The following is a 27,604-nucleotide window of genomic DNA, read 5'->3' on the forward strand; positions in this document are numbered from 1 at the left end:
CCATTGGGCACATCAGGGACATCATTGGTCGGTGATTACACAGGAGCTGCCGGCAGAGTCTTCGGACTTGTCTCCATCGTTCACATTGGGGGCATCATTGATTGGTGATTACACAGGAGCGCTGGTAGCGTCTCTCCGGATTTGTCTCCATCGGGACATCATTGGTCGATGATTTTGTTAGCACCACGACGGATCCCTGCTCTGACAGGCAGGTCTCCTGCGTGTCTCTTCACTCACCCATGCTGCAGACAGCTCTTCCCTTCCCCACGCTCTGCATGCTTCCAGACGGTCCTCTAGCCATGTCCTTAGGGCACGCGCGCATGCACTGCCGCCCTCTTAAAGGGTCAGCACTATTTCCTCCCCAGCCAGTGGCTGTGGGACATTATGTATATATTGCTTCCTCCCCACTGGGGAGGTGCCTGAGCAACCTTGCTGTTTGCAGTCTATGTTGTGTAAGGTCGCATACCAGTGCAAGTCCTGCGTTCTGCACTCTAATAAAAAATCCTGCCTGCTGCATTCTAGTGCGATTCCTGCCTGCTGCACTCTGATGCAATTCCTGCCTGCTGCACTCTGATGCTAATCCTGCCTGCTGCACTCTAGTGCAATTCCTGTCTGCTCCACGTTGATACAGACCCTGTCTGCTGCACTCTGATACAAGCTCTGCCTGCTGTTCCATCCATTCTGTCCTTCTAGGTCCAGCTGCTGCGCGACCCTTGGCCTGTCCTGAAGTGGCACCTGGCAGTCATCGGGAGCCAAGTCTAACTTCCTCATCAGAGGCTCTAGTGAAGAGTATGGTGTTCGCTTCGTTACGCCCCCTCCAGGCTCTCCGCGGTCCGTGGCACAGTGGTTCCTCAAACCACATCTGTGACAGATTACATGGGCTGCCAGCAGCATCCCCGGACCTGTCTCCATCAGGACGTCATTGGTCGGTGATTACACAGGAGCTGCCGGCAGCGTCTCCGGACTTGTATCCATCTGGACATCATTGGTCGGTGATTACACAGGAGCTGCCAGCAGCGTCCCTGGACCTGTCTCCATCAGACACATCATTGGTCAGTGATTACACAGGAGCTGCCGGCAAGGGATCCTGAGAATTTGTACAATCAGCGGCAGAACCTTCCTCAGACGACCATTAATAACCTCAGTGACCGGAGGTGCTATAATTTTAGCAGGAGGCTCAGACTCCAGACTGGAGATATTGGGATGGTTTGTAAGTTTAGTTTCCGTTTCCATCACTTGCAGATCAGTGACGTCTCTTCCATCACTCCAGCACTTTTCCCTCTCGGTGATGTAATATCAATGTTGAGGAGGGTATTTTTATATCGATATTTGCTCTTGTACTGTCGTTGACGCTTTTTGGTGGATTGTGTATAATGTGTGTAATATGGATTATCTCATAAAAACTTTTATTTTTATACAGATTGTTCTTGGTGACATTTTTGCTTCACATTTCCAGGATTTAATGTAACATTCAAACATGAAACAATTACTATTTTAAGGTATCACAAGAGAAAGTCAAAGCTTCACATCCAGTAATGTACAGGAAAATATCAATCCAGGTACAAAAATCTAATGTTCCCGCTGGATAGTTAGTTACCATTACTGTAGTGGGCATTATCAGTGCTGTATATTATACTTGTCTGCTCCGAGCAGACAGCAGGCGGGTATTACTCACCTTAGGAGTACCTGGTGGCATGGCATCTTTCAGTATAGAGTTCTTACTGCAGATAAAGGGGACAGAGAATAAATAGGTAAATCCAGAGATATAACTATAGAATTAGATTGTCTATCTATAGAGAGAGGATCACAGGAGACAGAGGGCCTAAAGCCGAATTATAAGCCCATCCTAGAGTTCATGCAGGCTCCTGAGCTTGTCCCCCTCCCCATTGCCTCCATTCACTGCAGGCTCCTGAGCTTGTCCCCCTCCCCATTGTTTCCATTCACTCCAAGATATTAGGACCATCCACAATTTGCATAGTTTTAGGCACTCGCTCAAAACACATTTGTTCAGAGCGGCCTATCACATTCAGTAATCAAAGTCATGTTATGTTTGTGTGTGTGTGTAGCCCATTCACTATCTCCATCTAACCCCCACCCCCTGAAGATGGCTGGACCATCATTGTAAATACATCACTGTAAATACAAACCTATGCTTTGTATCTCCCCCACCTCATTGTAGATTGTAAGCTCCCACGAGCAGAGTCGTCTTATTTCGCTTTAATTATTGTATTGTTAACGTTGTTACTTATGACTGTTGTGTTTAAAACTGTTCAACTGTAAAGCGCTGCGGAATATGTTGGCGCTATATAAATAAAGATTATTATTATTATTATTATTATTATTATTACTGCAGGTTCCTCCAGGTTTCCACCACCTACGAGGAGTATTACATAATGAGTTCAGATGACGGCTGACAATGCCATAATATTAGGTCTCTGTTTTATTAGTTGTGATCAGTAAACTCGCCAGCACCCTTCCTCGCCAGCACACTCCCTCGCCAGCACGCTCCCTCGCCAGCACCCTCCCTCGCCCGCACCCTCCCTCGCCCGCACCCTCCCTCGCCCGCACCCTCCCTCGCCCGCACCCTCCCTCGCCTGAACCCTTCCTCGCCGGAACCCTTCCTCGCCTGGACCCATCCTCGCCTGAACCCATCCTCGCCTGCACCCTCCCTCGCCTGCACCCTCCCTAGCTAGCACCCTCCCTCGCCTGCATCCTTCCTCGCCTGCATCCTTCCTCGCCTGCATCCTTCCTCGCCTGCACCCTCCCTCGCCAGCACCCTCCCTAGCTAGCACCCTCCCTCGCCTGCATCCTTCCTCGCCTGCACCCTCCCTCGCCAGCACCCTTCTTCGCCTGCACTCTCCCACGCTTGCACCCTTCCTTGCCTGCACCCTCCCTCGCCTGCACCCTTCCTCGCCAGCACCCTTGCTCACCTGCCCCCTTCCTCGCCCGCATCCTCCCTCGCCTGCATCCTCCCTCGCCAGCACGCTCCCTCGCCAGCACGCTCCCTCGCCAGCACCCTCCCTCGCCAGCACCCTCCCTCGCCAGCACCCTCCCTCGCCTGCACCCTCCCTCACCAGCAGACTTCCTCGTCTGAACCCTTCCTCGTCTGAACCCTTCCTCGCCTGCACCCTTCCTCGCCTGCACCTTCCCTCGCCTGCATCCTTCCTCGCCTGCACCCTTCCTCGCCTGCACCCTCCCTCGCCAGCATCCTTCCTCGCCAGCACCCTTCTTCGCCTGCACTCTGCCTCGCTTGCACCCTCCCTCGCCTGCACCCTTCCTCGCCAGCACCCTTCCTCGCCTGCACTCTCCCTCGCTTGCACCCTCCCTCGCCTGCACCCTTCCTCGCCTGCACCCTTCCTCGCCTGCACCCTTCCTCGCCTGCACCCTTCCTCGCCTGCACTCTCCCTCGCCTGCACCCTTCCTCGCCTGCACCCTTCCTCGCCTGCACCCTTCCTCGCCTGCACTCTCCCTCGCCAGCACCCTCTCTCGCCAGCACCCTTCCTCGCCAGCACCCTTCCTCGCCAGCACCCTCCCTCGCCAGCACCCTCCCTCGCCAGCACCCTTCCTCGCCTGCACTCTCCCTCGCCTGCACCCTCCCTCGCCAGCACCCTTCCTCGCCTGCACTCTCCCTCGCCTGCACCCTCCCTCGCCAGCACCCTTCCTCGCCTGCACCCTTCCTCGCCTGCACCCTTCCTCGCCTGCACTCTCCCTCGCCAGCACCCTTCCTCGCCTGCACCCTCTCTCGCCAGCACCCTCCCTCGCCAGCACCCTCCCTCGCCAGCACCCTCCCTCGCCAGCACCCTCCCTCGCCAGCACCCTCCCTCGCCTGCACTCTCCCTTGCCAGCGCCCTTCCTCGCCAGCGCCGTTCCCAGAGCTATACGCCTGAAATGTAATAACATCAGTCGCCCCTCAGGACAGGTTACATTAGAAACAATTATACATTGAAGCCGACGTCCCCAAACAGGACTGAGCTGTAATTTCTTTGCTTATTAAAGTAATCTTTCTGATGTAAATTCTCCATCTAACAGGCCGGGAACAGCAGCGGAAATAAATTATTTTTCCCTGATTCAATTTGTCAGGTCACAAAGCACCTGGAGCTCTGAAGGATCCTGAAATATGTCAGAGGAGATGCGATGCTTGGTAGGAGCATTTAGAGGGGCAGCATGTTGCCCCTGGTCCGACACATGTTCCTTGTAGCCCCCTGGCTCTCATGGATGAGGCGGAAGAGAGTGGGGTGTATTTAATATCAGGATTTGTAGTCAGAGCCAGGGATGAGCAGGCAGCGAGCATTAGACGCCGCTCGCTAAACAGATGCTTACAATAGAAGAAGACATATGAAATCAGATCTAGTCTGGATTAATATCCATGGGCTCTGGCGCATACACACACCGGCACACTCCAGAACGCACCGCCGCCTCCTCTGACGCTCCGCACCAACACAAATACATTTTTATGAGACTTTTTAGGCGATCAGCACATGAGATGTGACAGAAGAGACAATGTCGCTGTCATGTTCACTTTGTCGAGGGCACTTTTGTCCCGGCTTATGAACAGCGGCGCTATGAGGGGGTTAGCGGGGGAGAAATTGAATTTGGCTCTCTTTAATGCTCCTTGATTTGGCAGATGGCCGGGTGTGTTGAAATGAGAAGGGGAGGGAGAGGTCCATTTTACAGAAGCAACAAGCCTGCCCTTGTCTGGTCTGTTCTCCAAAGTTTTGCTGTTGCTGCATTTTAAAGTGTTTGTGAAGCTGCAGCCGGACCCTCCAATGAGACAGGTGGTGGGAACAGACAATGCAGATAAGCTAGAGTCACGTACTATAGCCGGGTGCAGATGAATCAGCTGCAGGATGAAGCATCACATATTGCACAAAGGTTGAATTATATGGGTTTTTTTTCGATTTTTGATACTTTTCAACTTTTGGGCTACTGTTATACTCAGAGGCTCCAGTCTCACAGCTTTGTCTATTGGTGTTTTACATTGAAATAAATAGTCTCATCAGAGCCTCTGGCCACGTCTTATCCTTCCTTGCTTTACACTGCAGTTGTGCTTGTTCAGATTGGCCATGAATCAGTGTGATAAGTGCTAATGTTCATTACATCGAGGGCAGACTGGCTCTAGTCTATAAGCAGCTAAACCACCAGGGAGTATAAGGAGATGATCCGGAAACAGCAGCACATAGACCGAGAGGAAGAACCTCTGTAAGGCCACGTTCACATGTTCAGTATTTCACATCAGTAGTTCTCTGAACTAATCTCCCGATATCTTCCCTCACGTAATCTCCGGTCCTCCCAAGACCTCCTTCTCTCCTCCACACTTATTCGCTCCTCACCCAACCGCCTTCAAGACGTCTCCCGACTGTCCCCCATGTTCTGGAATTCTTTGCCCCAACACGTCCGACTATCAACTACACTCGGATCCTTCAGACGGAACCTGAAATCCCACCTCTTGAGGAAAGCCTACAGCCTGCAGTGACCCCGCTGCCTCCTCACCACTACTGGAGATATCACCTCAACCAACACCGGAACTGCTGCAACCCCCCAACCTACTGTCTCCTTCCCCACCATCCTGTAGAATGTAAGACCCCCGGGGCAGGGTCTGTGATTATTAGTTTACTGTAAGTGATATCTGTAATTTGTATGTAACCCCTTCTCATGTACAGCACCATGGAATTAATGGCGCTATAGAAATAAATAATAATTATCAGTATTTGCAGTCAAAACCAGGAGTGGGTGAGAAATGCAGAAGTGGTGACGAGTTTCTATTAGACTATTCCTCTGGTTGTTCCTCTCCTGATTTTGGCTACAAATATTGATGTAAAATACTGACCGAATACTGATGGTGTGAACATGACCTAAGAAGGATCCGTGGATGATGGTGCAATAAGGGGGAGGAGTCTGCAGAGTGGCTCAATAAGGGGAGGATCCTGTATGGTTATGCAATAAGGGAGAGGAGCATGGAAAGTAGTGGGAGGAGCCTGGGGGGGTGGAGCAGAAACAGAGAGGAGCCTGGAAGATAGTGGGGGGAGCTTGGGGGGTGGAGCAGAAACAGAGAGGAGCCTGAAAGGTAGTGGGAGGAGCAGAAACAGAAAGGAGCCTGGAAGGTAGTGGGAGAAGCCTGGAGAGTGGAGCAGAAAGGGGAGGAGGGTGGCTCAATAATGGTAGCTCAAAAATAGCTCCGAATAGTAGCTCAATAAGGGGGAGGAGTCTGGAGGTGCCACAATAAAGGGGAGGAGTCAGAAGAGCTGCTCATTCTGGGGGAGGAGTCTGGTTAGTGGCATTATCTACATGTATTAAGTCTTGGTTTTGTGTTTTTTTTTCCTCTGGATGATAAACTTATAACATGATTGAATCTGTTTAACCCCTTGGTGACGGGCCAATTTTTTAAAATCTCTGGTATGTGTCAGCATATCCTACAGATTTTGAGACTGTTTTTTTGTGACACATTATACTTTATGATGGTAATTTAGTTGATATGTTTTGCGTTTATAAAAAATATCAGAAATTTGACAAAAATTAAAAAAATAGCAATTTTAAAACTTTGAATGATTATCCCTTTAATCCAGACACCACACAAATTCATGAATAAATGACATTTCCCTCATGTCGGCTTTACATCAGCACATTTGTAAAATCTTTTGTTAGTATTTTAGAAGATTTAAAAATGTAGCAGTAATTTTTCATTTATTTTCAAAAAATTTACAAAACTTTTTCTTAGGAACCTGTTCTTCAGTTTTGAAGTGACTTTCAGGGTCCTAGTCCTAAATATTGGAAACCCCCAAAAGTGACACTATTTAAAAAAAACCGCACCCTTCAGCCTATTCAAAATTGCTTTAAGGTAGTTCGTTAACCCTTGGGGTGCTTTTCAGGAATCAATTCAAAGTGACTTCACAGGAATGAAAACGATTATTTTTACCCCCTAAATGTCGGTCCTGTCTGACCATGCCACTATAGCCGGCAGACTCTAAGGCTGTGTGCACACGCTGCGGATTAGGTGCGGATTCATCCGCGCGGATTTTGTAAAATCCGCAGGTGAAACCGCAGGTCAAAATACCTGCGGTTTTACCTGCGGATTGCTCTGCGGTTTTGCCCTGCGGTTTTTCATCTCCTCAATGGAGGAGATGGCAAACCGCAGGAGAATCCGCAGAAAGAATTGACATGTCAATTCTTTCTGCGGATTGAAAACCGCAGATAATCCGCGCGGAAAATTCCGCACTGTCTGCACTGCGGTTTTTGATTCCCATAGGGAATCATTGTACTGTACACCGCAGCAGAAACTGATGCGGGACCGCAGCGGCCAAAACCGCTGCGGAACCGCAGCAAAATCCGCAGCGTGTGCACACAGCCTAAGGCCGCTGTCTGGCTGTGAACTGCCATCGCAAACATCAGGAGCACAAGATCTCATGGGGTTAACGAGAGAGACCCCACACTCTGCTAACCATGTAAATGCCGTAGTCAATATTGACAGCAGCATCTAAGGGGTTAAATGGCCATGGTTGGTGCCAGCACTGATGGTGGCTGATGCAGCAAGTTGTCAGCTATCGTGGACAGCCGACAGCTGCAGGATCGTCACCTGTATGGGGGGAGGCTACTCTCTTACATCGCAGGTCAGAAAACGGACGTATTGGTGGTCAGTAAGGGGTTAATAAAAATTACAAGATTGGGGAGTCTTCAATTCTAAGTGAAACATGTGAGTGCTAGCGGCGATAATCTGCAGGATCTCTGCCCTTTACGCGGCTGATCACGCTGTTATTTTGGCTTATATTCACACTGACATCGCTGCAGCTTTTTTTCTTCTGATTACATCACGTGTTCTGTGATCGGCCTCATTTATTGGGGCTGCAGTACACAGAACGACAGCGCCGCCGCGATCCGTCTGATAGAAGGCATGACATCATTATAAAGATCAGAAGCATTCAACAATATATAGCAAGGGCCCGGATCTGTAACTGCCTGCTAATGAAGGAACTATCACTCCCAGCATCCCTCCCCAAGCACTCGTCAGTGCGGTGATCTGCCCAGCGGCTGATGACACAGGACAATAGCTGGCAGTCAGCACAGGCAGCCTATCGGGTTAGGGGCAGGTTTATTGTCCCTCTTTGTTCTAAAGTGTAAATTCTACGGGATATTTGAAATGAAAGAAAAAATAAACGGAGATAATTGTGCGTGGTCCACACAGTCCCCGAGCCCCCCAATAATCACGTCCTCGGGCTGGGCCCGGAGATAATGACCAATTTACATAGTAATAGCCGTCCCGTGTCCCGGCTCCACGCCCCAGCGATACGCGCAGGAAATGAGCTCCCGCGTCCGATACCCAGCGCCTGCCACCTCACTTTTAATTAAGATGATTTACATGGAGTTATCCTTGGAAAATAAAACCCGCCGCCCGGCATCCTAATAAAGTCAGATAATCACCGCCGGCCCCCTCTCCCCGTAACTTAGCGCTTGTTCTAATCTGTTTGGGGAATTAGCCGCCAGTTTATTACAGGAGACGACTTCCTTTTCTGCCTTTTTAATCTCTGCTGTTTTTACCTGTAATTAACGGCCGCCCAAAGAATTGCAACGTTGGCATCGGATAATGAGCCGTTCAGGCCGCTTTACAGGGAGCAGCTGCGAAATGAGGCGAAACACCGCAATGAAAGGGGCACGGCGATGTGGGAAAGCTGGCAGCGTGGTCTCCGTGCCAGGACACCGGACAGCTGCTCACAACCCCCCAGTAAGTGTCCAGGCGGCTGTGCTGGTTGTCACCCAGCTTTCCCAGGAATATATCGCTTGTCAGGTTGTTGGCTTATCATTTTTGATTTTTGGATAGGATAAGGATCCGCTCTTCATCTTCCCCCAGTGACATGAAGGTCTCCTGTGTGATTGATACGGCGGGGCAGGAGAGGGACACAGCTCACAGGACGAATTCACCCCAGGCAAGAAACTGACGCGTCCTCATGAATGTCCAGTCCTTCCTGCGGGAACACGACCTCACAGGTGGACACTCCTGGAGGGGCCACACATTGGACCATGCTCCCACGCCGATTTATTTCTACAGGTAGAAATACACAATAGCAATCTTCTCTGATTATTGCTTTCTTGGTGCAGATATTCTGAGATGATATAAAACATGTTTGCGTTATTTTAAATGCATTTTTACATGCAGCCCTTTTTCTTTCTACGCTCTATAGGATTAGTCATTGCTTTTTGTCTTACTTTGTTACACGTCCTATTCTAGGGCTGATTTTGTAAAATCCCAGAATAAACCCTTTAATACAACACGATTTTTGGCCACGTGAATGAATGAGGCTGTGTTGTTCCTTCAGCGAATCGGGAAACTCTGCCCTTTAATTTGATGGTGCAGACATGGCCCCCTTGTCTGTGACCCCCTCCTCCAGAATAAAAACCTTTATCATATTTATAGTTACATATTGCCGCAATGGAAACGACTGGCGCCACAGCGCGGCGCTCCCCATGTCCGCCCGTGACAGATCTCCATGCCGTCCTTTATTGGAAGCCTCCTTTTGAGCAGCCCGTGTTCAAATTCATATAATTCAATTATAACATAATAATAAAAAAAACATAGAAAATTGAGGAATCCACTTAACGTCAGGCGCCGCTGCCATTTCAATCCATAACTGGCGCAAATGTTGTTAAAGCAATTTGTTGTTACACGTCGTGTTAGCGGGAGATCGGTGCAGCTGATGCAATGCGGCCGTTACACGCGCAGGAGGCTATTTATCAAGAGGCACAAATGGCTAATAAAAGACTATAAGATTATTTGTTTCACGCCGAGCCTTATTATGTCAATGTATCAACGGCCTTTTCTGTGCTCGCAAAATGATTGGAACAGGAAAACACATGCGATTCCCCTGCCCGGCTGTGTGCACAGGATGGAGGGTCCCTGTCATTCACTGCTCCTCATCACCTGCACACATGTCGCACGGAGGCATCTCTGGGCAATTTATGGGGGGCCGTAGCACACTGCGTGAGGCCATAGTCTCCTCCATCAGCCCCTCTATTAGCCAGACGGCTGGGGTCTTGCAGGTTTCCTAGCATGATTCCTTGTGAGCCTTACTAGTGGCTTATAGTGGGATCGGCTATAGAAGGGGGAACCTGCAAAAGTCCAAAAAAAGAAACCCCTTTAATGAATCAAATATTAAAAATTGCTACTTTCATTACCGATCACATTGTCCTCGGCCAGCTTTACTCCATGTCAGACATGACTCTCTTATCCTTTCCTCCATCGTGATAAAACGTGCAGCTGATTGTCCCGGGCGCCCCACATTAACCAGCAGGAAAAATATTGATTCTGGTCTCAAATCTGATCAAATAATCCTTGAAAAGAAATTGTGGCGTAAATTGTATTCTGGGGAACCATAAAGCGTTTATGGAACAGAAGATTCTGAACAAGTATTCTACTCTCTTTCCGGAATGTCCGCGGCCTTGAAACGCGCCGGTTTAGTAGACGAGATGCCGGGATATAGCGAGTTATCCGGCCTGATCTGCCTGGTTTACAGGAGGCCTACACAGGGATTAAGATAAGTCGCACTGAAAATCTGCCGAAGCCTCAGCAAACCGAAGGTGTAATGAGGCTTCTTCCACCGAAGTCTCCGGATGGAGAAAGATCTCTGCTCCAGATCTCAAGGTTCAAACACATCTTGATCTGCCTGGAGCGGAGAGCGGGGTGACAGCTGTCACCTCACCTGTCCTCCGCGGAGGGGCCGCCGCTCGTTATCACATGATAAGTGTGCAGGTTCCTCAGCTGCCTGGAAGGTGTTAATAAAGACGAGTGTCTGCAGAGGGGCTGGAAACCGGGAAAAGCCAAACTATCATCTGCTTCTATAATGACCCCGAGTCACAGAGAAGTGGCTGCGGGATCTAACGAGCACAATGGGGCCCATCTATCTATAGGAACGCAATATTTTCATCAGACATGCACCACATTTGCAAAAAAGACACGTAGTCGTACTATAAACGCACCAGCCAAAAGCCATAAAGGTTACAAGGAACGATCCCTCCACAAACTTCATCTGCCGCAGTCATGGCAAGATGCTCATGAACCAGCATGGCCAGGATGAACAGATCCGTGCTCAGAAGGCGAATTGTGGGAGGACACAGTAACTTTATGATGGCCACTAAATCCTCACTGACAATTGTTACTAAAAAGGATTTCTACTATTAAGAGAAGAGTCTCATAGCAAACATTTCCTCATTAGATTGTAAGTTCTTGGGTAAAAATGGTCCCTAATATCTGTTGGGGCGTGTGATATATGATTTGTGTGCAGTCTTGTAATAATTAATCGTTACGTAATTCTGATATTTAGAGGACGGGTTCATCCTCCCGTATTTTCATTAGCCAAAATCAGATTTATTGTGTGGACTATTTACCAGCAATGACGGAGTTAATTGTCTGTGCTCTGTGTCCGCTCGCCGTTGAATTTATGCCCCGTGGTGTCACCGGCGTCCCAGCTTGTCACCACAGTCCTTATTAGCTTTCATGTCCTTTTTTTCCCCCCTCTTTAAATTATAGAGCAGAGAACCGGTGGCATCTTAAATATGTCTCACTCTTCCTTTCTCCCCCCTGCATCAACCAAAGGCAGCCATTACAAGATGCGCGGAGCACGGAGAGGGTCGCCAGCAGAAATGCAGCTAAATTTATCATGCGCCCAATTATAACGTTAATTGGCAAGTCCCAAAAATCAATTAATTCGCAAATTTTTTCAATTAAAAATTGAAATAAATCATAAAGATCTTATTAAGCAAAGGCCAAGACAGTCAACTATTTTTTTTCTCTTGAAGGCATCTGAAAATTTCTAAAATATAAAATGCAGCATTGCAAGGGTCTAATGCCCTTGAGTGTCTTTGTAGCAGAAGGGGGGATGTCATCAGCAGGACTGGGCTGAAGACAGATAAAAAAATATCGAGCGCTCGGCCGGACTGCCTTGTCTCCTTATTGATCAGGTGGGATTTTAACTTGCTGTGCAGATCCACAGTGTCAGCAAGTGCCAAGGGGCATTTTAGAAGCAGTCAACTTGGAGGTGTCACTTTGACATAAAAGGGTTGGGAAGTAACGCAGTGAAATCAGAGGCGAATACTTAACGCAGCGTCATCTGATGGAGGAAACACATGAGAGGCAGGAAGGGACAGCGACCAGGTAGTAATAGACCAAGGATTTCTGAGGAACGAGACACCATGGAGGCCTCTCCGGAACAAGGAAAAACAGATCAGTGTGTCATAAGGGGATCAAGGAAGAACAGATCACTGTGGCCTCAGGGGGATCAAGGAAGAACAGATCAGTGTGTCATAAGGGGATCAATGAAGAACAGATCAGTGTGGCCTCCGGGGGCCAAGGAAGAACTGATTAGTGTGGCCTCCGGGGGCCAAGGAAGAACAGATCAGTGTGGCCTCCAGGGATCAAGGAAGAACAGATCAGTGTGGCCTCCAGGGATCAAGGAAGAACAGATCAGTGTGGCCTCCGGGGGCCAAGGAAGAACAGATTAGTGTGGCCTCCGGGGGCCAAGGAAGAACAGATTAGTGTGGCCTCCGGGGGCCAAGGAAGAACAGATTAGTGTGGCCTCCGGGGGCCAAGGAAGAACAGATTAGTGTGGCCTCCGGGGGCCAAGGAAGAACAGATCAGTGTGGCCTCCAGGGATCAAGGAAGAACAGATCAGTGTGGCCTCTGGGGGCCAAGGAAGAACAGATCAGTGTGGCCTCCAGGGATCAAGGAAGAACAGATCAGTGTGGCCTCGGGGGATCAAGGAAGAACAGTGTGGCCTCGGGGGATCAAGGAAGAACAGATCAGTGTGGACTCCGGGGGGGCCAAGGAAGAACAGATCAGTGTGGCCTCCGGGGATCAAGGAAGAACAGATCAGTGTGGCCTCCGGGGGCCAAGGAAGAACAGATCAGTGTGGCCTCCAGGGATCAAGGAAGAACGGATCAGTGTGGCCTCCAGGGGCCAAGGAAGAACAGATCAGTGTGGCCTCCGGGGGCCAAGGAAGAACAGATCAGTGTGGCCTCCGGGGGCCAAGGAAGAACAGATCAGTGTGGCCTCCGTTGGCCAAGGAAGAACAGATCAGTGTGGCCTCCGGGGGCCAAGGAAGAACAGATCAGTGTGTCATAAGGGGATCAAGAAGAACAGATCAGTGTGGCCTCTGGGGGCCAAGGAAGAACAGATCAGTGTGGCCTCCGGGGGCCAAGGAAGAACAGATCAGTGTGTCATAAGGGGATCAAGAAGAACAGATCAATGTGGCCTCCAGGGATCAAGGAAGAACAGATCAGTGAGGCCTCTGGGGATTAAGGTAGTACAGATCAGTGTGGCCTCTGGGGGCCAAGGAAGAACATATCGGTGAGGTCTCTGGGGATCAAGGAAGAACAGATCAGTGTGGCCTCCAGGGATCAAGGAAGAACAGATCAGTGTGGCCTCCAGGGATCAAGGAAGAACAGATCAGTGTGGCCTCTGGGGATCAAGGAAGAACAGATCAGTGTGGCCTCCAGGGATCAAGGAAGAACAGATCAGTGTGGCCTCCAGGGATCAAGGAAGAACAGATCAGTGTGGCCTCCAGAGATCAAGGAAGAACAGATCAGTGTGGCCTCCAGAGATCAAGGAAGAACAGATCAGTGTGGCCTCAGGCAATCAAGGAAGAACAGATCAGTGTGGCCCACAGGGGCCAAGGAAGAACAGATCAGTGTGGCCCACAGGGGCCAAGGAAGAACAGATCAGTGTGGCCCACGGGGGCCAAGGAAGAACAGTTCAGTGTGGCCTCCCAAGAGATTGTGGGCTACCAAGGGATGAGGTAGACGAGATCACAGTAAATTATAAATGTATCAGTCCCTAGATCTGCGCTCTCTCTTGTATCGGGGACCTGACACCATTTTCACCAGTGATACTAATGTGGTCACATGAGTGTAGTCCCCATTTTTGGTTATTCCAACTCCAGTATGTTGGATCCATATTCGATTGCCGATGCAATGATAATATACAGACAAATGGATCTAGTAATTCTGTATTGATGAAAATCTGAGATGTATAAATTAGCGCAAAGATTGTCCTCATGCAATGGCAGAGCAGCCTCTCCTATATTTCAGTTAAAATTGTGACTGTCCATCAGGCTGGGGGGAAGCGTCCCCATATACCTCCTCTATGTTCAGTCTGACTTTGACTGTTAGGAGATGCTGGTTTACCAGGGCACAGTGTATAAGGGAATCTATTGCTTACGTTCCTCTATTACTCCATTCCAATATGTTTCTAAGAATAAGGAGTAAAGATAAAAATAATAAAAAATATTAAATAAAGGTTCCTGACCATGTACCTGCCAGACACAGGATTACTAGGCCAACGTGCTGTCCTTCACTTCGTGTCCACTAGATGGCAGGATTCAGCATCCCTATAAAGCGCTGTGCTGATATCAGTGACACCAGCGCTGCACATCCCGGGCCTGCTATCATGTCACATAACCCAGATCCTGCACGTCACCTGCCCCGCAGATCGTCCACAGTCTGGAGCCTGTCACTCATTGTATGAGACGTACAGCCACAGCTGACTTTCAGGGACCGTTAGTACGTCCAGTCCTAAAGGCTCTGACCGCGCTGCTGACCCTCATGAACTTTTGTATAGAAAGTAAAACATTTTTCTACTTTTCTCTTTGGATCTGAACCACCATCATCCACTCTGTTCCTGGGGGAAGTTTTCTCTTCAGAACAATTTGACATGGGAAAGCGATGTGGGAGCACTTCTTAGCACATGTGCTGCATTTTCCATCCAGACTGAACATTTCAGTGTGAATCAGCCCTACAAACCTTACCAAGAGCCAAGAAGCTGGAGTCGGGAATGAATTACGATGAGGATCAGGAGTAAGGTTCGGAGCCAGCGGCTTCTTTCCTGCTCGTGCCGGGCATTGAAGATTCATGGCCTGGAGAGGTGTAGAGCCAAGAGCTCTCGCTGGCTCCATTGGGCTCAGGTGGTTCCTCTGCCACTCAGAGCTGTGAAGGCAGAGCAGAATCCGGGCCAAAAATCTGACGCAGCACTTTCTGCTCCCAGCTTGGCGGCTGATGTGCTGGCTGAAAAATGGTGGCACGTGGGGGGTGGGAGATAAATAGCCTTTCCCCGAGAAGGGAAATAAAAGATTTAGGTGTTAAACAAAATGATCCAAAATTGTCCTTCTAAGTGGCCAAGTGGCCAGCTCTACAGCGTGACAGCAGCAGAGTGAGAAAAGCCGAGCTGCAATATCGCGGCTAAGAGCACCACCTCTTGGCCTATTACTACAACCAATTACTTTATCCTCTGAGCGGAGTCGCAGCATTAAATCTGCAGGTTAGGAACTAGTAATGCGCCTGGGTGATGTGTGGAGACACCAGGGCGTTATCACAGCATGGCTGGGTCAGAGAACCACATGAAATGTCTAAGTGACTGACAGTGGACACCCTGCGATACTCCTGTCCGCGTGTAATGGGCACAGAGCCATTGTGGGATCACTCGTTTTACATGCCGCTATTTCTCGGTGTGGTGCACAATGAACACCACAAAAAAGCTAATTATTACAGGTGCCAGAAGAAGTGATAGAAGAGTTGTAAGGATGAAGTTAAAGGGGTTGTCTCAACATGTTTGCAAAAAAAAACAACCAATTTTCAATTAACTTGTTTGTAGGCGCTCCTCAGATGTCACTGTTGGGGGTTTCCAATATACAGGTCCCCCAAAGTCACTTCAAAACTTCATAGGTCCCTAAAAAAAAATAAGTTTTGTAAATTTCCATGAAAAAGTTAAAAAATTACTGCTACATTTTTAAAACACTACCAAAATAAAACAACATTTCACAAATGTGCTGATGTCAAGCCGACCTGAGGGAAATGGCATTTATTATTCTCTGGATTAAAAGGATAATCATTCAAAGTTCGAAAAGTGCTAATTTTTTGAACTTTTTGTAAAACTTCTGATATTTTTTATAAATAAACCCAGAAAATATTGACATAAATTTACAAATATCATCAAGTGCAATGTGTCATGAAAAAACATTCCCAAAATATGTCTAAGCAGTCCAGAGTGATTGCCAGATAGCTGGACACATTGGGCCCAGTCACTGAGTGCAGCGTTCCTGTATATGGGGAGGTCGGGCGAGATGGCGGCTCCTGTACGGCCAGCGTCAGGCTGGGGCTACAGAGAACTTGTGCAACCAAACCTCTGTCTGACTTGATGTGTCGCGACTATTTTAGAGCTGCAGTGAAATAGCAGACAGGTCCCATGCAAATCCCTACAGGTCCCATGCAAATCATTACTGTGTGTGAGTGAAATGGCCTTTATTCAGCTGTGTGCAGTGACTAGATGCGACCTGGTCTTCACGTCAGCGCCCCAGTCTCCTTGTGGTCCGGAGCCGGCATGTGCCGCTGTGGAGATCGGGCAGGGAAGGCGATAATGAAAGCTTCCACAGCGGACAAGTGTCTGTAGGAAGAGAACCTTCTCTCTCGCCCATAAGCCGCTGCATTACCAGACAGCGTCCGAGCGCGCGCAGAGCCCGGCGTCTGCTCGTATCATTGCTCGCTTCATTTGTCAGATTTTCTCGGTCGCTAACTGTAATTATCACAATTGGTAATTGTTACATTGCTGAGTGATATCCTTATTAAATTGACTGAGACCTGCCGACCGTAAGAGGACAATCTTCAGCAAATGAAAATAAATAAAAGGTTTCAAAACCTAAACAATACATAAAGAAATGGAGCTAATGGCGTTGCAAGAACTCGCCCCAAACATTTCTTGGCAGTAAGGACAAGCAGCATTTAAAAAAAAAATAAAAAAAAAAATCTACATTTCCTCCAGCGCCTAAGGGGTTAAAGAGTCAGCCGGTGAATTTCCTTTTCCCTTTTTTTTCTTTTTCAATTTACATTTTTGGCTTAGAGTGGGAGCTGGGAGGAAAATAATGCAATTGGTGACATATTCTAGGAGCGCAGTTACAACGTGTTAAGCACTTCAGAATCTCATATATTCACTCGGCCCCTGGCAACACACATCTGCCTAATGTTAGAGTTTAAATATCCTTTTCCATTTTACATGCATTCAAGTCTCATTTGAGGGAAATGAAACGGTATTATTAAAGGGAGATTTTGCACAAATGGCCTGAATTTGACATGTCAGGTTCAATGAGGCTGCTACATATGTAACAAGGAGAAGGGCTCAAAGGCGACAAACCTCTTTAGAGAGAAAGTCCCTGATTCTGAAATTAAATTTGCATGCGGCGTACCCGGCGTCCTTCACTCCCCACACGCCGGCTGTCAAGGGCTGTCTCTCCGACAGATGCCGAGCACAACCTGTCTACTCCTAGGGAGACCCCCGCTCTCTGCAGAATCCTGCACCCCTTATTCATATTGAGAAGGCTCTGGGTGCTGGTTTCTTTCAGGTAATTTTAACTTTGGAACAGCGGAGTGAAAGTGCAGAGACATTAATAGGGACCGGGAAAACCAGTGCAGGACCAATAATTGTGCTGTCGCGCTGCTCCGTTACGGAAGGTTGTGTCTGTGACGCGTCACGTTGTGGAGACAATCGAGGAGCGCTGCCTTTCGGGGTCTGTTCACATAATGGGATTTGGTTACATTCGTTTTTTTTTGCCATCATTTTTCTCAAACCTGTAGCGTCCCTCCATGCTTATGGTCATCCTGATTACAAGGTGTAAGGTGTCACAGATAAAGGACATGAACACCTAAGGGAAAAATTTAATTTTTACTTAAATTTCTGTATTTGGGGCTAAATTCTTTTGTTTTTTTTGCATTTGAGTTCTCATTATATACAGTCATATGTAAAAGTTTGGGCACCCCTATTAATGTTAATCTTTTTTCTTTATAACAATTTTGGTTTTTGCAACAGCTATTTCAGTTTCATATATCTAATAACTGATGGACTCAGTTATATTTCTGGATTCAAATGAGGTTTATTGTACTAACAGAAAATGTGCAACCTGCATTTAAACAAAATTTGACCGGTGCAAAAGTATGGGCACCCTTATCATTTTCTTGATTTGAACACTCCTAACTACTTTTTACTGACTTCCTGAAGCACTAAATTGGTTTTGTAACCTTATTGAGCTTTGAACTTCATAGCCAGGTGTATCAAATCATGAGAAAAGGTATTTAAAGTGGCCACTTGCAAGTAGTTCTCCTATTTGATGCTCCTATGAAGAGTGGCATCATGGGCTCCTCAAAACAACTCTCAAATGATCTGAAAACAAAGATTATTCAACATAGCTTTTCAGGGGAAGGATACAAAAAGTTGTCTCAGAGATTTAACCTGTCAGTTTCCACTGTGAGGAACATAGTAAGGAAATGGAAGAACACAGGTACAGTTCTTGTTAAGCCCAGAAGTGGCAGGCCAAGAAAAATATCAGAAAGGCAGAGAAGAAGAATGGTGAGAACAGTCAAGGACAATCCACAGACCACCTCCAAAGACCTGCAGCCTCATCTTGCTGCAGATGGTGTCACTGTGCATCGGTCAACAATACAGCGCACTTTGCACAAGGAGAAGCTGTATGGGAGAGTGATGCGAAAGAAGCCGTTTCTGCAAGCACACCACAAACAGAGTCGCCTGAGGTATGCAAAAGCACATTTGGACAAGCCAGATACATTTTGGAAGAAGGTCCTGTGGACTGATGAAACAAAGATTGAGTTGTTTGGTCATACAAAAAGGCGTTATGCATTCGCTGTATTGTTGACCGATGCACAGTGACACCATCTGCAGCAAGATGATGCTGCCGGTCTTTGGAGGTGGTCTGTGGATTGTCCTTGACTGTTCTCACCATTCTTCTTCTCTGCCTTTCTGATATTTTTCTTGGCCTGCCACTTCTGGGCTTAACAAGAACTGTACCTGTGTTCTTCCATTTCCTTACTATGTTCCTCACAGTGGAAACTGACAGGTTAAATCTCTGAGACAACTTTTTGTATCCTTCCCCTGAAAAGCTATGTCGAATAATCTTTGTTTTCAGATCATTTGAGAGTTGTTTTGAGGAGCCCATGATGCCACTCTTCATAGGAGAATCAAATAGGAGAACTACTTGTAAGTGGCCACCTTAAATACCTTTTCTCATGATTTGATACACCTGGCTATGAAGTTCAAAGCTCAATAAGGTTACAAAACCAATTTAGTGCTTCAGGAAGTCAGTAAAAAGTAGTTAGGAGTGTTCAAATCAAGAAAATGATAAGGGTGCCCATACTTTTGCACCGGTCAAATTTTGTTTAAATGCAGATTGCACATTTTCTGTTAGTACAATAAACCTCATTTGAATCCAGAAATATAACTGAGTCCATCAGTTATTAGATATATGAAACTGAAATAGCTGTTGCAAAAACCAAAATTGTTATAAAGAAAAAAGGTTAACATTAATAGGGGTGCCCAAACTTTTACATATGACTGTATGTTGCAGTGTTTGGCTTTTACAGGCTCTTTATTTCCCTGCACATTGCTTTCTGCAGATTGAGGTCATGGAGAATCGGCAAGTTTTTTTTATGTGGATTATGAATCAGATCTGCTCCAAAATCCACATCAGTAACCGCTTCAAGTACTCATTCAACAAACTGATATGGATTTTGGAGCAGATCCCCTTCAAATCTGTGTCAGAAAACTCTATATGAGCATCGTCTTATCTGACTATGGCCGGGATCACACATGCGAGAAGCACGGCCGAGTCTCGTATGCTAATACCCGGCACTGCCGCCGGCACTCGGATTGGAGCGTGCGGATGCACAGCCATACATGGATCCGCACGGTCCGCTCCTGAGTGCCGGCGGCAGTGCCGGGTATTAACATACGAGACTCGCCCGTGTTTCTCGCATGTGTGATCCTGGCATTATACTGAGCTTCTCTAAGTTGAATCATGATCAACTCTGATGTGATCGGTGGTCGGACATCAGCACGGTGTTCAGAAAAATGTATTACAATCAGCCCTTAAAAACAGGCTCACTGACGGATTCTCAGTTAACTCATCATAAAGCCAGCAAGAGCCTGTGCCACACAGAGGATATGGAAAGCAAATTAACATTTTTAGATAAACCCAATTACAAAAATAATTTTTAGCTAAAAATACATATTTTTAAGTAAAAAAAAAAATGCCTGAAGATGTTTGTATCATTTAATATGGAAACTGTGTGTTTCTTTTTCCTTCTTTATCTCAGATTTATATCACTGAACATGAGATGGGAAAGGCATTAAGGTGAGAAGTCGTGCCCGCGACCTATCATGTTGCACAGAGAGGAATTAATCCTCCTTCCCGTCTTGATCTTATATGGAGGATTCTCTTGTGAATTGCGGCGTGTTCCGTGTCGTGTACCAGACGTGTTTTCTCTGGGAAGCGGAGGAGGATACGGAGCATGCAAACAATTTATAGTTTACAGCGGAGACTGAAATAAAGAATATTTCTACATGGAATATGCAAAGTCTGGGTCCTGGAAGACGAGCGACGTTGGGGGAAAGTGAGGGGCGTCCTGAGGAAGGTGCCCGTACCCGACGGCTTTCTTACCAGTCACTCACTGGTTATCAGTCGTATCTTGAGATTTCCTAAACCAATTATTCAAGCCAATGGACCACATGGGCCACATTTCAATAATTTCCAGCGCAACACTGTAACTAATTTGTGGCGAGATTATTTATCAACTCTGTCATGTGCAATGAAACGTTCCATGCCCGGTGTGTATGGCAGTAAATATGGTGGTTATTAGCGTGCCTCGTGCGCTCGTCTACATCCTGACGGGGGCTAATACCGGGACGCAAGGTGCGCCCTGCACCTCATTAGATGTTAATGAAGCTCTTCCCATCCGATGCAGGAGTCGTCGTGTGGTTAAAGATGCCCCAGTGAAAGTGACGGAGAGCCCTGGCCTTTGCTGTAGATTAGCTTCAATTGCCTCAATGCATGGAATAGATTGGATGTTATCTATCATGGCGCGGCCCAGGTCGTTATTTAATAATTAATAGAGAGCTCTTATTCTCCTGTGCCTGCTAAGCAGCTGATTGCAGCACGGCCATCGCCCGTCCCTCGCCTTCTTAACCGCACGCTCACTTGAAGGAATAACCCCATCCTTTTTCATTTGTCAGCGGGATCACAATGGAAACGTGTCAGGTGTATGATTTAGGGTTCTTCCTGTTTCCCATTACACTCCAGAGTTCGCCCTCCTCCCGCACCCGGCTACCTTACCGTCTTACCTCGCACAACAGCTCCCTCCGTGCCCCTCACTTCCTTGATGGCTTTCTGGAGGCCCTAATTGCTTCTCTGCATTTAAACCGGTGGGCTAATTTGCTGCGGCTCTTTATTAGGTTGGACGAGACCCAAATTACGCCATCAATTACACACTCTGTGTCTGAAATGCTCATATGAGGTGTCAAAGGCGGAGAAATGAGAGAAGGGTCTTTCCATAAACTCAGACCCCCAGATTACCTCTACAGACAGTGGGTCTGCGCAGACGCAGAGACACCTGTGATCATAGAGAGTAAACCCGGCTGTCCGGCCCTGTGTGCCCCATCACATGCACCCACCAGTGACTGTGGCCAGAAAAGACCACCATATATGCGATACATCCACACATAGCTTGTATGTGATGGCAGCCTGGAAATATAAGCAAGGTGGAGAATCGCACCGTCTGTGGTGGTGATGGACAGGACCTCGCTGGTTGGTTATTTCCCCGTGTAATCTGGCCATCGGATGATCGACAATCTGGGTATACATTGATGACTAATGTTGAGCTAGCAATTCTCCGCCATTAATTGTAATGTAGGTTGTGAGCCCTCGCGGGCAGGGTCCTCTCTCCTCCTGGACCAGTCGTGACTTGTATTGCGTAAGATTACGGTACTTGTATGTATTATATATACCCCTCCTCACATGTAAGGGGCCATGGAATAAATGGCGCTATAATAATGGATATGGACTCGCACGTCCCTGGGTTTCCCTTTACCTGATGTTGACTTGTATTAGTTTCTCCAGCTCTTGCTCCATATGTTCTTGTAACTCCCCGGGACGCAGCAGGACCTGGCAAATGGGGCAGATCGGGGCCTGGCTGTCAAACAGGGCCACTTTCTTTTTACCTGGAGAGAAATAAGAGCACAATTGTTAGGATGAAACCTGAAGATTCACAATGAAAGTTTCCCTGGCACTGCAGGGGTTAATCCCTTTATCTAAGCCTGCTGTAGCAGGGAAGAGCTTTGCCCCCCCAAACCTCCCCCCATCACTGGCCCTCAGTCCTATATATAAGGTAATGGAGTGATGGCCTAGATCATACCGGCGGGGTTGTGATATAGTGGATCTATGCGCACAATGTCTACCCGGAGGCCGTGATATACTGTAACTCCTCATTATGCTGCACTCAGTATACGGGTGACAGCGGCACAGACCAACAGTGATGGAAGCATGCAATAAAAATGCAAATTGCTGCTAATTAAGATGTTTATTGTAAAACAATGCTGATCTTAATGCCAACCACGTGGCGACTGACGGGGCAAGACTGCACCGAAGATGGCCATAAATAAGAGTCAAGAGCCCTCCTCAGCAGGAAAGCCTCTCCTGCGGTGCCTGACATGCCCCCATCCAGCACTGCTCCGGGCCGTGCCCCGTTCTGCACATGGCTCCACAGCCGAACATCAATTCCAATTATCATCATCTGCACCTAATGACAATGGGACATTGGTCACGCGACCTGCAACAGCAGCGCCTCTGGTGGCAGCACCAGGAAATGCAGCAGTGTGGGTTTAGTGACGGTCGGAGGAACATGCATCTCAAGGCAAATGCATAATTTAGCACGACCCGGGGTTCCACTTTAGGTCTGTAGTCAAGTACATTCCCTGTAGATAGAAATGACACTCCTCGTTATACAGCGAAACATCTAACCGTGGCTGTCAGATCCGCTGTGTGTAGTCCACATAACGGAGCGAACATGGCTGACAGCTGGCTGACAACTTCATGTAGGAGCTGGAGTAGACGCCATCTTGGTTGTCACCCAGCTTTTCCCAAATATTCAATAGTCTAGTTATACAGTTGTGAAGCGCGTCGGTGTTTCGCAGGGTCCATGCTGCTTCATAGGCTGTCTGGTCTATTACTTGGCTTGCTTCCTGCAAGGTGTCATTTTAGGCCATGCCCCCTCCAGTGAAGCCACACCCCCTTGTCAGGCAAGGCGCAGGAATGGGGTAAAATACATAATACATATGGTGCAAGTCATGAAAGTTCCAGGAGTCTGGGACATTTAGCAGATAAATCTCCCCCAATCACTCAGGGACTCAAGGGGGAAACGACACTACAATGTCAAAGTAAGGACGCCTGTGGCAGCACAAAAGAGGAGGAGGTCTCTCTATCGCGGCCTCGCCAGGCCCTCGGCTAAGTGTCCGCGAGAAGAGGTTTCCGAGCACAGTGGAAAATGAGGCAGAAATTCTTGTGTATGATGGAGCTGGCAGCGGCCAGGAATAGCCCAGCGCGGAGCCATTCAGCACTATTAATAGTCGCAGCCTCCGGTAACTGACAATGAGGGCGCAGGGTTTTCGCCTTTTCCTAAATAAACAAGCCCTTGTTTAGAAGCAGAGGATATCCTGTCGTACGTGTACGGCAAGAGCACGGTCTCCTTGGCTCTGCCAACCGGTGTAATATAACATAACCAGACAGAGAGAATACATGAAATGCGACAGCAGATAACGACCACTCAACGGGTTTAATTTGCCGATTTCTCTTGTCTTGCAGCATAGCCGTCATGCCTGTAAACGTGAGGTTATATTATCTGCCTCATAATCTCCAGGGGTTGCTTGTGTTCATGCAATCCTGCTTTGAATAAGATGTTTAGTGAAGCCTACACCGGGTTGTCAGCCAAGACGCACGCTCAGCTGCCAAATTCCAGACGGACAGAAATGGTGCTTTATGTCTGCAGCGACGGTGAAAAATACTAAATAAAGATCTATTGTATCTCTAAAAATAGCAAATGATAAAAAAGAAAGGGGGTAAAAGGACCGGACTCTGCTGCCCTTATGGACTGACCAGAAATCAGAATACCTGCGTCAGCTGTACTAGCGGGGGGTTCAGGTTTGGGTTATTTAATTCCTTTATGGTGTCATTCACATTACAGAGCCGCCATAGGCAGGACTTCCAAGAAGTCTTCATACCCACTGAAATTTTCCAAATTTTTTCATGTTACATCCACAAACTTAAATGTATTTTAGTGAGATTTTCTGTGATACAGTGGAAATTAATAAGTATTTGTAATGTGCAAAGTAAATGATACAAGGTTTACTAAATATTTTAAAAATATAAATCTTAAAATTGTGAGGTGCATTCAGTGCTGTGCAAATTAATTGGGACAAAGCATTTTTTTTAAGTAAAATCGTAAGTTAGTTACCAGTCAGTGATTCAAACCAGTTTTAACTGCTTTAAACAGGCACTCACACCTGTTCAAAGCAGTTAAAACTGATTTGTATCACTGACTGGTAACCAACTTACGATTTTACTTAAAAAAAAATGCTTTGTCCCAATTAATTTGCACAGCACTGTTTGTATTCTGTCCCTGTTGGCCCCTAAATAAAATCCTGAGTAACCAATCACCCCAAGAAGTCACATAATTAGTACACTGTGTCCACCTGGGTGTAATTTATCATCTATATAACCATAACTGTTCTGTGAAGGCCTCAGAGGTTTGAGAACATTAGGGATAAAACAGCATCTTGAAAACCATGGAGCCCACCAGACATGGCAAGGATAAAGTTGTGGAGAAGAATAAAAGCAGGATTACATTATAAACAAATAGCCCAAGCTCTGAATATCTCACGGAGCAAAGTTCAATCCATCATCCAAAAATGGAAGGAGTATGGACAAAGTGCAAACCTGTAGTGCTACATACAGTCCAATGCATGTAGGGGAGAATATCATCAAAAATGTGCCACCAATTAACTCCACCATTCCTAATCCTGAACCTCGTGATCAGTATAGTCTGAGACAGTGACATACATATAGGGGGATGCAGGCAGGTGGACCACTAATAGCGGCCATTGCTGGTTGTCCCCTATGAGAATGCTCTTGTTACAGTTGTAGCCAAAAGTATTGACACCCCTGCAATTCTGTCAGATAATACTCAGTTTCTTCCTGAAAATGATTGCAAACACAAATTCTTTGGTATTATTATCTTCATTTAATTTGTCTTAAATGAAAAAACACAAAAGAGAATGAAGCAAAAAGCAAAACACTGATCATTTCCCACAAAACTCCAAAAATGGGCCAGACAAAAGTATTGGCACCCTCAGCCTAATACTTGGTTGCACAACCTTTAGCCAAAATAACTGCGACCAACTGCTTCTGGTAACCATCAATGAGTTTCTTACAATGCTCTGCTGGGATTTTAGACCATTCTTCTTTGGCAAACTGCTCCAGGTCCCTGATATTAGAAGGGTGCCTTCTCCAAACTGCCATTTTTAGATCTCTCCACAGGTGTTCTATGGGATTCAGGTCTGGACTCATTGCTGGCCACCTTAGAAGTCTCCAGTGCTTTCTCTCAAACCATTTTCTAGTGCTTTTTGAAGTGTGTTTTGGGTCATTGTCCTGCTGGAAGACCCATGACCTCTGAGGGAGACCCAGCTTTCTCACACTGGGCCCTACATTATGCTTCAAAATTTGTTGGTAGTCTTCAGACTTCATAATGCCATGCACACGGTCAAGCAGTCCAGTGCCAGAGGCAGCAAAGCAACCCCAAAACATCAGGGAACCTCCGCCATGTTTGACTGTAGGGACCGTGTTCTTTTCTTTGAATGCCTCTTTTTTTCTCCTGTAAACTCTATGTTGATGCCTTTGCCCAGAAAGCTCTACTTTTGTCTCATCTGACCAGAGAACATTCTTCCAAAACGTTTTAGGCTTTTTCAGGTAAGTTTTGGCAAACTCCAGCCTGGCTTTTTTATGTCTCTGGGTAAGAAGTGGGGTCTTCCTGGGTCTCCTACCATACAGTCCCTTTTCATTCAGACGCCGACGGATAGTACGGGTTGACACCGTTGTACCCTCGGACTGCAGGGCAGCTTGAACTTGTTTGGATGTTAGTCGAGGTTCTTTATCCAACATCCGCACAATCTTGCGTTGAAATCTCTTGTCAGTTTTTCTTTTCCGTCCACATCTAGGGAGGTTAGCCGCAGTGCCATGGGCTTTACACTTCTTGATGACACTGTGCACGGTAGACACAGGAACATTCAGGTCTTTGGAGATGGACTTGTAGCCTTGAGATTGCTCATGCTTCCTCACAATTTGGTTTCTCAAGTCCTCAGACAGTTCTTTGGTCTTCTTTCTTTTCTCCGTGCTCAATGTGGTACACACAAGGACACAGGACAGAGGTTGAGTCATCATTACTCCATGTCAGCTGGCTGCAAGTGTGATTTAGTTATTGCCAACACCTGTTAGGTGCCACAGGTAAGTTACAGGTGCTGTTAATTACACAAATTAGAGAAGCATCACATGATTTTTCCAACAGTGCCAATACTTTTGTCCACCCTCTTTTTTATGTTTGGTGTGGAATTATATCCAATTTGGCATTAGGACAATTCTTTTTGTGTTTTTTCATTTAAGACAAATTAAAAGAAGATAATAATAACAAAGAATTTGTGATTTCAATCATTTTCAGGAAGAAACTGAGTATTATCTGACAGAATTGCAGGGGTGTCAATACTTTTGGCCACAACTGTAGAATTCAATACAGGAATATTTTTGTGTTTTAGCCTCCAAGTTGTACCAGTCATAAGTGATATTTTTATGTATACCACCCGCCACTGAGCACTGTTGCCACTTCCACAGTGTATACCACCTGGCACTGAGCATTGCCGCCAATTCCACAATATATACCGCCTGTAACTTAGCGCTGCCGCCACTTCCACAATGTATACCGCCTCTCACTGAGCGCTGCCGCCACTTCCACAATGTATATCGCTTGTCACTGAGCACTGCTGCCATGTACACAATGTATACCGCCTGTCACTGAGCACTGCTGCCATGTACACAATGTATACCGCCTGTCACTGAGCACTGCTGCCATGTACACAATGTATATCGCCTGTCACTGAGCACTGCTGCCATGTACACAATGTATACCGCCTGGCACTGAGCACTGCTGCCATGTACACAATGTATACCACCTGGCACTGAGCACTGCTGCCTTGTACACAATGTATACCGCCTGTCACTGAGCACTGCTGCCATGTACACAATGTATATCGCCTGTCACTGAGCACTGCTGCCATGTACACAATGTATACCGCCTGGCACTGAGCACTGCTGCCATGTACACAATGTATACCGCCTGGCACTGAGCACTGCTGCCATGTACACAATGTATACCGCCTGGCACTGAGCACTGCTGCCTTGTACACAATGTATACCGCCTGGCACTGAGCACTGCTGCCATGTGCACAAGGTATACCGCCTGTCACTGAGCACTGCTGCCATGTACACAATGTATACCGCCTGTCACTGAGCACTGCTGCCATGTGTACAATGTATACCGCCTGGCACTGAGCACTGCTGCCATGTACACAATGTATGCCGCCTGGCACTGAGCACTTCTGCCATGTGCACAATGTATACCGCTTGGCACTGAGCACTGCTGCATTGTACACAATGTATACCGCCTGGCACTGAGCACTGCTGCCATGTACACAATG

General features: G+C 47.2%; 1 protein-coding gene across 3 annotated transcripts in view; it reads right to left on the reverse strand.

Annotated features, from left to right (window-relative positions):
* RNF220 (ring finger protein 220) overlaps nt 1-27,604 on the reverse strand; it is a 340,908-nt gene that overhangs the window by 96,377 nt on the left and 216,927 nt on the right. For all 3 annotated transcript variants that reach the window (XM_073544949.1, XM_073544947.1, XM_073544950.1), the window contains 2 exons: nt 21,898-22,027; nt 1,676-1,721 (listed from right to left, as the gene is read on the reverse strand). In XM_073544949.1, coding sequence (XP_073401050.1) covers nt 1,676-1,721; nt 21,898-22,027 — 176 coding nt within the window. The remainder of the gene's footprint in view (nt 1-1,675; nt 1,722-21,897; nt 22,028-27,604) is intronic.

The sequence above is a fragment of the Dendrobates tinctorius genome, unplaced genomic scaffold (assembly GCF_039654945.1).
Source record: "Dendrobates tinctorius isolate UK_male_01 unplaced genomic scaffold, ASM3965494v1 ptg000138l, whole genome shotgun sequence".
In the NCBI taxonomy this organism is placed as follows: Eukaryota; Metazoa; Chordata; class Amphibia; order Anura; family Dendrobatidae; genus Dendrobates; species Dendrobates tinctorius.